The sequence below is a fragment of the Lichenostomus cassidix genome, chromosome 5 (genome assembly GCF_008360975.1).
Source record: "Lichenostomus cassidix isolate B80296 chromosome 5, HeHo_3.0, whole genome shotgun sequence".
Classification (NCBI taxonomy): domain Eukaryota; kingdom Metazoa; phylum Chordata; class Aves; order Passeriformes; family Meliphagidae; genus Lichenostomus; species Lichenostomus cassidix.
This window is the reverse complement of record NC_139486.1, coordinates 26,152,757-26,166,214: the sequence shown is the minus strand read 5'-3', so window position 1 is coordinate 26,166,214 and position 13,458 is coordinate 26,152,757. Positions and strand designations below refer to the sequence as shown.

Here is a 13,458-nt window from a genome sequence, read left to right as displayed (position 1 = left end):
GATTCTAAGTTAAAGCATATTATATATAAAGTGAATAAACACAATTAATGTCTATAAAGAAAAGTAAAATTTTTGTATTATATTTTGACAGCAAATAAGAACAAAAAAGTAAGAAGTCTAAGAAATTTTGCAAAATTAGGTTTCATTTTAATTGATTATTTTAATGGCACACAAGATGTAACAAAATTAAAAGCCTATTAGTGGTCATTGTTCCAAAAATGCACTTTACTTCCATTAACTTACATTATTTCAGTGGAAGCACATTTAAAGCACAGCTGTAAATATTTTTAATCTTTGACTTTTTCTTTTGCAGGAGCCTCTAAATGTTATTGATCCCAGTTTGATGGATCTAAATGGTCCAAATGAAGATGCACTGGAATGGGATGAAACTGACATAAGTAATAAGCTGATCAGTATTCACGAAGACTTAAGTGATCCTGATCAGGAGCTCAAGAAGGATGATCTCAACCAGAAACCTGCTTCAGAAGAATGTGGTGATAATGATGTGAATGAAGATGAAAGTATCAGTAATCGTGGAATTCCTCTTTATTGTCCCAACATTACTTCCCCTCCAAATCCTCACATCTATCAGGTCTATAGTCTTCATAATATTGAATTATCAGAAAAAAAACATATGCCTTTTTTGAAAAAAGCATCCAGACTCTCCAGTGTAATGCAGTCCAACATTTTAAACAAAAGTCTTAGTAAAGACTCATCATTTTCATCTACCAAATCCCTGCCAGATCTAATAGGAGGGACCACATTGGCTAAACCATGTAACTACATGTATCAGAGTGGAAATATAAGCAGGCATTCTGAGAGTGAGAGTGGGATAGTGAGTGAATGTGATACAGAAACTACAAATAATTCAGAAATTTTTTTGCTAAATGATATTGAAAGCAGTCAGAGTAATCCTGAAATTGGGCATGTGGAAAGTCAAGTGGATGATGTAATAAAACCAAAATTAAAGCAAGATGGAGAAGATCATGCTAGTCTTCCAGATGATTTCCAATTGGCTCCTTCTGCATGTTGTGGAAGTGAAAATGATGAGGATTTGGACAGCATTACCATGTCTAACCCTGGTTGCATAGAAGAATTGCAAGGAAAACATGATGTGTTTACATTTTATGATTATTCATATCTTCAAGGCTCCAAATTCAAATTACCAGTGATAATGAAACAATCGCAAACTGAAAAAACATATGCAGAGGGTAATTTGTTTCATGAGTTTTGTTTTGACAAAATACCTGGTAAATCTGAGCATAAGTCTGGAGAGTCACAACCAGATGGGTTTATTCATGATCATACTCTGGCAAGTATCTGTGGAGATTCAGATCCCAATTCCTGTAAATCTGCAGAAACTGTGAGAAAATTAACTGTTACAGAGAATATAGGGCAGGTTTCAACTTTATCTCATAGTTCTTCTTTAGAATCTCTGTCTGTAGTAGGTGATTTGTTCAGCTCAGGTATTTTTAAAAGTGGAGATGGTCTTCAGCGAAGCGCGTCTTTGGAGAGCTGGCTGACTTCCTACAAAAGCAATGAAGATCTTTTTAGTCATCATGGCTCTGGAGATATAAGTGCAAGCAGTGATTCCATTGGAGAGCTCAGTAAAAGGACCTTAGATCTTTTGAATCGCTTAGAGAATATCCAGAGTCCTTCAGATCAAAAAATAAAGCGCAGCATCTCTGATATAACACTCCAAAGTAGCTCTCAAAAAATGTCTTTTACTGGACAGCTGTCTCTAGATATTGCATCTTCAATCAATGAAGATTCAGCAGCTTCTCTCACTGAACTCAGCAGCAGCGAGGATCTTTCTCTCTGCTCTGAAGACATTGTACTACACAGAAATAAAATACCAGATTCAAATGCATCATTTAGAAAACATCTTAATAGATCTGTAGCTGATGAGAGTGATGTCAATGTCAGCATGATTGTTAATGTCTCCTGCACTTCTGCTTGTACTGATGATGAAGATGACAGTGATTTGCTTTCAAGTTCCACCCTTACCTTAACTGAGGAAGAGCTAGGTATCAAAGATGAAGATGACGACTCCAGTATAGCAACTGATGAGGATATTTATGAAGAATGCAATTTAATTTCAGGACTTGATTATATAAAAAATGAACTCCAAACCTGGATTAGGCCAAAATTTTCCTTGACAAGGGAGAAGAGAAAAAGTAACCTCAGTGATGAAATTCAGCGCAGTAAAGTTAGTAATGAGACATCAAAAGCCACAGATACATTAAGCATTGAAACGCTATTGAATGGTTCAGTACAGAAAATATCAGAAAATAATGGCAATAGTAAGAATATGCCATGTGATCGTGAAAAAGGCACAAAGAGTCACCCAATGAAAGACATCTCTCAGGTTGTGAAGGATCAGCTTGTGGATGATATGGAGAATGGCAATGTTGAAAATACCCTTGGCAGTCAAAAGGAAGGTCTTGTTAGACTAGCAGCAACTCCCAAAACTCATGCACCACTTGATGTCAGAGAAGCTGAAAATGAATGTGGTATCTGTGAAGCATTTACAGACAGTTCAGATGATTCACATATGGATAGCAAGGAGACTGTTCTATCCTCAGCCGGATCCAGAAACTCTCCAAGAGAATGTCAAAGTCATCTTCAGCCTGATCATTGCTCTGTTGCTTCCTCTCCTGCAAAAAAGCCTTGCCTTGAATCTTCCTCAGAAATTAATTCTGTAGGCATTCAAGATACAGGTTTACAGCCATCCTTACCTAATGGTCAACAACATAGAATAAGCACTACTGAAGAATTTCCTGATAGCTGTGCAGCCTTGAAATCCAGTGAAGCAGAATGCAACTCATCAGCCAATGGTCTTGATTTGTGCTGTAACTGTGAATCTGCTGATTTTGATAAAAAATCCACAGAAGATGGCTCAGTACACAATTTTGTGAAGGAGATAATAGACATGGCATCAACAGCTTTGAAAAGTAAGTCACAACCTGTATGTGAATCATCTGCTCCAGCTTCATTAGCACAGATCAAGGAAAAAGTATTAGAACACTCTCACAGACCCATCCAGCTAAGAAAAGGGGACTTCTATTCTTATCTTTCACTTTCTTCTCATGATAGTGACTGTGGCGAGGTAATCAAATACATAGAGGAAAAGAGCAGCACTCCTGTGCCACTGGACTTCACAGAAGAGAGAGAAAATATTGAATGCTTTTTTGCAGCATGTCCTGAGGAAGAACGGGTTGAGCAGCAGCAGCAGTCTATTTCTAATGGCTCTTCTGAAGCACAAGTTGAGCAGCAGCAACCTATTTCTAACCCTATTTCTGAAACATCTGCAGAGTCACTAGGTGAAAGGGCTCCAGAGTCATTAGAAGTTAAAACTTCTGAAGGTAGGGATTTATCTTTCTTATGTGGGGATGACAATGATATAAATATTACAAATAGTAACAAACAATGTGCATCAAGAAATTTGAAAAATGCTGATGATGGTTTGCTGTTTTCAGATGGAAAAACTGAAAGCTTGGAAAAGAATTCTCCAGAGGTTAGCACTAAAAAGAGTAGTACAGGAAAATCACCTGGACCAGAAGAGAAAAAAGGATGTGTTGCTTCTGAAGAGGCTTCAGCTAGAGAGTTTCAGATAAAGCCTGGCCATTCACAGAAAAAGGATGTTTTGCATCAGAACAGAAAAACTCTTATTTGTGAAGAAAATCTCGTGAAACTTCATAAGGAAAGACATATAAATATGCACAGATAGAATGTAATCCTCTCCAGGCACATAGATTATTCTAAAAACAGGTATGTACTCTACAAGTTGCACTTTTTTTAAACCTTTTTTTTTACCTTTTTTTTTTTTTTTTTTTACTTTTTTGTACAATGAAAGGCGATAAATTGCCAGCCAAGGGTTCTATTTCATGATAGTGCTATATCATTTGTTTTCATTACACTATAATCCCAGATTGCATGCCACTAGTCAACAAAGGCAGTGAATACTAATTGCTTTTTGCCCTTTGGCTTTGCAATGACTGGAGCTGCTCACTTCTGGAACAAGTCTGCTATCTTGCGGAACCTGGAAATTCTTCAAAAGTATAATATCAGCCTCCTTTTCCCTCCTCAGCTGAGGGAACCAGAAACCAGTTCTGCTCATTGATACCCTTCTCTGCAGTCAGCTGGTCTTAGGAGGGGGTCCAAAGCACTTGATGAAGCTGAACTTCCAGTTCTACAAGAATTTAGTTTGACTAGTGAGTTGGAGTTCTACAATATTTCCAGACAAACCATGAAGAATGGCTAAGTAGACTGAAGAATAGAGAGATAATATGTTATCTCATGATGTCAGTTTACCATGATTTAAATTCAGTAAGCCATTATTAAGAACATAATTATTATGACATAGTGTTAGGCCAAAAGCTGAGGTTACCAAAACAACAAATCTTTATAACATCATGGAAGTATATAATGTGAGGGTATTGGAGATAGAAATTGATAGTCATCCAGCAGTACTGCAAACTTCAGTTCTATTTTGTGGTAAGCATTTTGAAACATGAATAAGATGGTGGAACCTAAGGCAAAAAGGTGGTCCTAATCTCTACCAATGTTTGAAAGTAGCTCAGATCTGAAATTTCTGACCTCACATAAGTGTTGAACTATAACTGCACATTTAACAAGAGAAGAGGATCTACAAAGGAACTTTTGGAACAGTTCCTAGCATGCAGCACTGCTGCTTTGAGTCTCATTTGTTTGGTGACCCAAAAGCCAACACAGCTCTATCGAGTGCCATTAGTCTTTGGAAACACTCCCCAAGTAGACACAGCCAGCATGGCAATTCCAAATGCCAATCCAATTCCAAACGCAACTGCTTGCCAGAAGCTGTAGCAAGGGAATTTCCAATAAAACACAGGGCTAAGCATGGGAAAGATTTTCCTTAGAAGTTCTTGAATCTCCACCTGAAAATCTCTGTGGAGATTTTCAAAATTCAAGTGGATGTGGCCCCAAATAATCTTTTCTACCTTTGAAAATAGCCTTCCTTTGAACAGGAGGTTGGACCAATTGATGTTCAAGTTTCCTTCCAACCTAAATTATGCTATGATTCCATGATGCTGCCAGCAAAAAAGGCTGTTATTCATCACTGCCCATGGAAAACCATTAGTACTCTCCTACTGCAAAATATGTAGCTGTAGCAGAGGATCTCATCTGATTTACACAAAATAGATTTCTTTGCTGCTCTTAGAGATCTAAATTCCTAATTTTTGATTTTGTCATGTTATATTGCTATGCTTTGGGCTTTTCATTTATTGGTGGTTAACCCAGCATTCACATATTCACATATGTATACCTAGCAAAGCCTTTAGATTATGACAGCAATAGTCTACAGTTTGCCACTATCTCAACACATTTCTCTATTTGACTAATGCATTATCTTGGAACCATCACAGCAAAGAGGATATTTCTAGAATGGCTTTGAAATAGGCTATCATGGCCTGCTGATTGCCAGTTAGGTTCACACTTGGACACATCCAAACAACTGGAGAAGCAATGGAAATCAACTATGAATTACACAACTCATTGATGGTACCATGTATTCTAGAATTACATTAAATGGCTTATGTCTATATAGAAGTCTCTATTTGGAAATTGAGATGATGACAAAAGTCTGAGACTGTTAACTGAAAATTATGTAAACATAAGCTTTCCAAGTTCCTGTTTTATTAGTTTTCTTATTTTTTCACTCATTTTTATAATATTATTTTGAGGAAGAATACTTGCTGTAGTGAGTGTGATTTTATCCTTGCTCTCATTTTTTCACTGATTTAGATAATGACATGTCTTTTCAATTTATTTGTATTTTTCCTCTGAGGATCTCAAAATACTGCATAAATTTACCTCACTCTTCAGGACTTCATAGCTACTTGCATGGTAGCTGGTTTTGGGTTTTTTTTTTCATAAAACTGGATATGAAAATATGCAGTTTGTGTGAGGAATAAGATTGGACATAGAGAACAGAGTTATTAATAAATGCCCACAATGCAATAAAATATAATGCAGAATCTGTATACAACAACTCAATAGAGTTATGTTAAATCTTCTACTTTTGGCCAGGGGTTGCCAAATTATTTTAAGAGAACAAAGCCCTTCATACTACATCCTACCTTTTATATGTAGGAAGATATAGTAGTTCATAACTTGTACACATAGCACTACTTCCATGGAAACTATGGCATTATTCCCAGTATAAAGTTCTAGAATACATACAGTTTATCTCTGGCACACCAAAAATGAAAATATAAGCTGCTAGGCTTGGTTTCACTAAAGTCTGAACTCCCTTCCCCCATTCACAAGCTTGATACTTTAACTTCATCTCTCATGCTATGGAGAGTGAATTACAGAAGCAATCTATCCTAATTTGTTAACTTATTCAAATAACAGTTATTATACTTAACTATGCTAAAGATTATCTTTTTGGTGGCAGATTGTTTATTTTTTGATGAGGCTAATTACTGATTTTCCAAAGGTAATTTACATTTATTACTAATACATCTTTTAAAATGTGACAGATAAATGTTGTTCCCATAAGTGTATTATGAAAAAAGTTACTATTTAAAAACACATTATTTAATTTGAAAGATAAATGGCAAACACCATTATTTTTCCTGAAGCACCTGTGCTGTAAGCTCATTTAAATGTGTAATTCCATGTGTAGCTGCAATACTTAGAGAAAAAAATCTATAGTATATGTGTACCTTAAAAGCATACTGAGAATTCAAAGCTGCAAAAGGCATGGTTTCAAATGTAGGTTGATTTTGTACTGTTTTAGTATCTACCTTGGATGTACAGGAGAATAAAACTAATAGTGAATAAATATTTTTGTCAAATGTTGCAATCCTGTTATTTAACAGTGTGCTAAAAAAAATAAAAATACCATCGTGGGAAATTTATAACAATTCTATGGGCAGGCTTAAAAATATCTCTGACAACACTGACTAGTCTTTCACATGAGCCAACACAGAGTTCTTCAACAGAGGTGCTCATAAAGCTATGCTGATTTTATTTCTCAGTTAGGGGTCACCTTGAAAGATCTGTCTGTACATGAGATCATGTGATCTTCTGCTGTCACTGTGACCCATGACTCACCAATGGGATGGGAACTTTTAGTTACAAATTCAATATGCATAGAGATCAATACATTCAGGACATTTATGTGTTTTATCCAAAGTATTTTCTACAGGATGCCTTAGAATTCTGTGTGTAATCTGTTAGTTCTTACAAATAAATCCAAAAGCTATTTCCTTACTTTTGTAATTTAAATTTAAGTTTTAACTTAATTTAGGGGAAAAATAATTTACTTCGGCTTAAGAAAACAAAATTGATTTTATCTGACAGTGCTGCAATATTAAATAGAATATTCTGCCACTTACTATCACCAGGAGAAACCGAGGACCGGTGCTCAAAGCGTCTGACTGTTATTTCCTGCTCAGCAATAGATTTTTTTTGTATGATTTTTTCCTTGTCTCAGTTTTTTTAGCAACAAAATAATGAGAACAATGATCAGTGGGACCTATGAAGAATGGCTTATTTACTTAAAAGTATTTTGAGATCCACAGATAAAAGATGGTACACAAATGCAAAGAACTGTTAGTTAGTTATTTACTACAGGAGAAAAAAATATACAAGGTTACACAATAGTTACTATGTAATAATTTACTTTTAAAGAGAACTACAATAATAATCTAAATCTTTGCTTACTTTTTTTCTTCCTAGTGATTTTTATAGAGAAGTAATATAAAGTTTCTTTATAGAGTTTAAAACAGTCTGACTTTTTAGCTCCTTACAGCACCTGACTTTAAAAAAAGCTAAATAAACATTGAAATCTATGAATTACATAATTTTTAAAAACTTGACATAACTCATCAGTGAGACTTTTCTTACTCATGCCAGAGTTGTAGAAACCTTTTGATACAATCTTCCCCTTTATTCAGATAAGTTCTTCATTAATATCTAAACAGATGGTTGAGCTTTTCACAATTTTCAAGTAAGTGTATTTCTTTTATAAATGGGGAGTGATGTGGTCAGTTACAGCAGAGAAGATCAAAGGAGGTGGTAACTGGAAAGATCCAGATTTTCCTGCTTAACTTGGAAGGCACATAATGCATGTCTGGAGTGCCTCCTAGGAAATGCCTATGAGATATACTTTGCACTAATCTTTGAGCTGTATTCTGACAGTTATTTCTTCATAATTCTCATCATAAGCCTATGCTCTTTGCTGAATAGTTTAACCCTAAACTCTGAGCTGGGTAATTCTATAGTATGAAAATTTAACTCATTGCTGGTACTAGGAGCATCTAAATAGCTATTTACAATTTTAAAATGCAGTGATGACACTGACGATCCTATTCACAGACCACTTCTTTGACAATCCTTTCCTCTTCTCCACTAAAGTCTCATTATATATGTTTGCACAAATATAAAATAATTGCTGGGTAGATCTTTTTGTTGCTTGACTCTTGAAAATTTCTATGTTTTCATTGGTTGGTGCACTTCTGAGTGTGCTGAAGGTAAGTTTGCAGGTAAGGATGAGGACAAGATCCAGGGAAAAGGTCAGATATTATGAATACCCTTGTTTCTTTAGAAACAAAGTCTTTGTGAAAATCAGTGAATTTTCTATATCAGTTCATTTTTTCACACGAACTTGGACCTCAGGCTGTTAAAAATCATTGTTTGCCTACTGTATGCTTCTGCATTAAAGGCTCTGGCATGTGACCATTTAATGATTCTCTATTATTGTTCTGGAAGAACAATATGTTTTGCAAATAAAACTTCATTTTCTGTAACCTACTATTACTTTTTTGTTTCCTTTTAGAAACTTGGCTGCAATTCAGGTGCAGGTTCATCCTGTAAACCCTGGGATGACCTCCAATTCCATTGTATCACTGCCTTTCATTACACTGACTCCCAAGATAATTTTTTTTTTCCAAATGTGGTTTGTCCATGTTGGCTTTGTGGTCAGGCTGCATATGCTAGTCCTATTTCAGTGATCATTTTGTATTGTAGCAAGGCCCTTTGCTTTCATATGGATTCCTCTCCCAAGCTACCTCTAATGACCTCCCCTTCCCTTCCTAAATTGGCTGCTCTTGTACTACTTATCACTGATTCTGTTCTTTAAAGTTCTATAGAATCCATGATCAGTCTGGTTCATCTTTTCAGAGTTGTACTTGTCAGTACTCTTCTATTTTATGTATCAAATTTAATATTTATCTGTAAAATGCATAAATTTATTGAAACTATTTTGATTTTAAAGTGACTATTTTGTTGGATTGCAGCAAAAAGAAGTCATTGGTCCTCCTGATTCAATACATCTAAAAATTAAGCAATTAAAATAAATGGCATTTTATTTATTTAATTTAAAAATTTAATCTATGCAACACTTCAAGAATCAGCTACACAGTGTTGTATATTAGAAACTGTTGACATTCTACTGAATTAAGTAAAACGTTTTGGGTTTTTATGCTTCTTGAGGTGGTAATGAGAAAAAAAGTTTTTAAAAAATGTGTGCCTTGCTGTATTTCTTATACCATTTATTAAAAAGCTGCTTTCACAGTAAAATTATGTTGGTTTAAAAGGAGGAAATAGCAAGGTTAAGATGTGTGAATAATTTCTGTATATATGTATAACCAACTGCAAACATTGATGTATAATGACAGTATAAAATGCTTTCATGTTTGTGATGTCCAGTGATGTGGAAATTATAAGCCTTAAAACCATTAGATTGCATGGTAATTAGAATTGGCATAATAAACATAGTTTATTGGGGAAAAAAAAGCAGAATTGGTGATCTGTTTTACCTGCGTTCCAAGCACAGAATGCTTTATCAAAATTCAGAAGAATATGGTTTTCTTTGCAAATATTCCCTGGAGGTATGCGACTCCTTAACTGGTGAAGATTTGTATTATCTGACTCAGAGGTAAATAAACTTTGTCATTAAAGATTCTGCAGGTCTTTTGGGCCAAACAAGGAGACACAAACATTTAGTAGCTTATATAGTATTTTATAGCACATATTTTCATTGTTTATCAGTAACAGTTTGTTGTCCAATTCTTAAAATTTCATTCATTTACCTAATTATATTGAATAAGCTCTCTCTATATAGACACTCTAGCAGTTGGCTGTTTTGATGACTTAGATCATACATTTCAAGTGCTTTTATCTTGTGCTAAAACTATAGTGAGTGGCCAGAAGAAGCCAGCCACCACCTCTATGAGCTAACTCTGCAAACATTCACCTCCTAAAAGCGCTATCGGGAAGGAATGTCAGGAAATTTAAAAGACAAACAATGCCTTCTGATTCCACCTTTAATCATTATTTTTCCAAGTGTATAAAGGTTTTTACAAAAAGTTTCAACATTCCGCCTTTAAAAAAATGTGCATCAGTTCAACAAGCTTAGCTTTAAGCTTAGAGAAACTACACTGACCAGAAGATATATTCATACAACACTGAAGGAACAGGTATTTAAAAACAATCTCATGTTTTCCAAATTATTAACAGCTTCCTATTACCGCAAGAGGCAAATTATTTGTCTCTCAATTTAAATTTCCAGAGTGTAGCCTTAGGCAGGCTATGAGGTCTGTAGGGCAGCAGTGACAATTCTTATCTTAAAGTATAAATAAAAAGTACTTCTTATGTGAACCTTTTGAATCTGCAGAGATTTCTGCACTTGCATATCTTGCTTGTATCATGTACAAGTCTAACAGGTTAACCTATAATTACCTAAAACACATAACTATATAGCTAAAGAGCTCTTTATTATATTTTAAATATTTTAATATATATGTAAAGTAATTAAAAACAGAACTCCTAATTTTAGTAAAATATTTGCAGTGACAATTATGTTCATGTATGAGTTATCTCAGCCATAATTTTTAAATGGTCTTGACAGAGGAATCGAGTTTAGAATTATTCTTCTTTACTCCCTAGCATTTTCTGGTTCATGCTGTATTTTTTTAAACTTACTTTGACTATAGTCATACCTTACACGGTGACAACAGGAAAACTAATAAGTCAGAGGCTTTTCAGATCTGTCATCTCACCCAACAGACTGTGCAGAACTCCATCAATTACTTGTACCATTCTATTAGGCCATTTGCCACAAATTCACTTTTTTCCTGGGGGAAAACAGTATTACTTGTCAAATCAATAAACCACATATTCATCATACAATATCTGGAATATTATATGGTCACAACTCAAATTTCTGTGGTACCTTTCTGAGAGATTGGAACATTTTAATTTAACTAGCAATCCCAGATCTATATTATTTGGTCTCATGAGATAAAGTCATCATTTCTATGACTGTGACGCAAGACCCATCGTTATCAACTACTCCTTTTTTACTTTTATTTTCAGAATTGACTTTGTTGTCAATAAAAATTGATTTTTAAAGTAAAACACACACACACACACACACACACAAACATACACACACATATATATATATTAAAAAACACAGGACTGTTTCCTGTCTTAGAATAAGTCATGCTCATGGCCATATTGTGCTGGAACTTCTTGCAATTTCCTAAAGGAAAATATTGATATGGTGTAAAACTAATGTTGATATACCAATAGTACCTCCAAGATCAGCCCATGCAGAGTCCTCTATAGAACTCATTCCCTGCTGGTGAAATTCTTTTGTGGTGTAGAAGAATGCTGCAAGCTTTCTTTAGAATTTATTCCCTACTAAAGTTCCATAGGCTGCTTTTTATTCCACACACTCCCTGGCTCATGCTTGAACAACATCTGCAATGTGTGAGGAGGCTATTTGACAGCAATGGCCATGACACATGGATCTCCTTTTCCTGCCTGCTTCGCATTCCTCCCACAGAGAGCCAGAGCTCTCCAGATCTTCGCAGAGGGAGTACACACTAACACTGGTGCTAAAACACATGCCTGCGACTACAATTTAAAGTGTTTTTTGCAATCTCAATAGCTTTAAATATGGATAGCCTTCTAAGCCCTGTCCCCAGTCATTCTCACGTAATGGTTTGTATTTTTCCCAAGGTAAGTCAACAATATTTTAATGGGACCATGCCTCTGTACCACTGTACTGGTAAGAAAATCAGGTGTTATCTCTGTGTTCCTATGGTTGTTTGTGCTGTTCCTTGTATACATGTGTACACATCAGCATACAAACACATGAAAATATACTGAAATTGTTCCTGTTTGGTTTGCAATTAACTCAAATAAAGAGCTGCTGTCAATTAGACAACATCTTGACCTTCCTCTTTGGTCAAGATGCACAGATGATACAGCCTTCCACATCACATATTTTAGCATTTCATTCCAATTCCCCTGTGTTGAGGAAAACAACATATTTTGACTAACATGTATCTGATAAAAGGGCTGCTTTTATTTTTTTAGTCTTTTTCTTTGGCCTGAAGACATCAGGAACAATGCTGTAAATTTTCCTGTGCTGTTGTGCACAGAAAAGGGGTTATTAATGTTTAGGCCAGACTGTAGTAATACTTGGCTCAAGAGGATTAACAGCTATGTCAAGCTCTTAGCCAAGTCAATCTCCTTCACTGACAAGTTTTTACAAACTTATTCCTAATAATAGCATCACTTTGAGAGGGATTTTGGCCAACAAATGACATCTGATCTATTTCCTTCAGTACTGTGAATCTGATTTTTCAGTCACCCTCTCTTTTATGCCTTTTCTACCAACCTGAAAAGCTTACATTTTTCATATGACTACTGTTTGCTCTGTAAATACATGTTCATCCCTGATATTAGAAATGTCTTTAAGGACTATGCTGTAAGTGAACTTGTCACCACTTAAGTCTATGTATTGGAGGAATTCTAAGTGCTTCAGTGCTTTAAAAATGGAATTTTCTTTGCAATAGCAAGTAGTACCACTTTATTTGTGGTGAGTGGCAAAATAAGCTACAAGTGAAGTCATAATAATATAAATCAGTAATTTTAGAGTACAAATGTCGCTGTGATATCATAGTTATTGTGAAATTAATTATTGAAATTTACAAGAATTACAGAATTGCATCATGATTAAAATTAAACTAAATATGGTATGAAAAGAACAGTTAGATAAGTATATGTTTTTACCTCTGCCTAATGTTGAGCCCATGTCTCTGTGACATTCTGGGAGTGGAAGGGAAAATAATCTTTAAAACACATGAAATTTTGAAGATTTTGCTCTTTCTTGCAATTACTGTAAGGATGTTTTGAATGCAGCTAGGATCTAGTTGTAGCATTTTCCAAACATTATGAGAGGAAAGGAAAGGGAAAGGAAAACATATTTGACAAGATTTCAAGCAAGAGTGGAAAAACACAAACCATTCTTAATGCTTTTCATTTACCTAATGAAAAAAATCCAACTCTCGAAGAGCTGCGAGTAAACATCAACCATATATTCCAAATCTTTGTCTTTTTTTCATGAGGATATAAGCACTACCGAAAATAACATGCCCTTAGCTAAGGTAGTGT

At 35.0% G+C, this 13,458-nt stretch overlaps 1 protein-coding gene across 4 annotated transcripts in view; it reads left to right on the top strand.

Annotated features, from left to right (window-relative positions):
- AKAP6 (A-kinase anchoring protein 6) overlaps nucleotides 1–9,786 on the top strand; it is a 263,132-nt gene extending 253,346 nt beyond the window's left edge. For 3 of the 4 annotated variants that reach the window (XM_085061926.1, XM_085061924.1, XM_085061925.1), the window contains exons 13-14: nucleotides 314–3,771; nucleotides 8,828–9,786. In XM_085061926.1, the coding sequence (XP_084918052.1) occupies nucleotides 314–3,730 (3,417 nt within the window). In that variant the 3' untranslated portion in view covers nucleotides 3,731–3,771; nucleotides 8,828–9,786. The remainder of the gene's footprint in view (nucleotides 1–313; nucleotides 3,772–8,827) is intronic. The other variant, XM_085061927.1, reaches the window with a different exon arrangement.
- The last annotated feature ends 3,672 nt before the right edge of the window (nucleotides 9,787–13,458 follow it).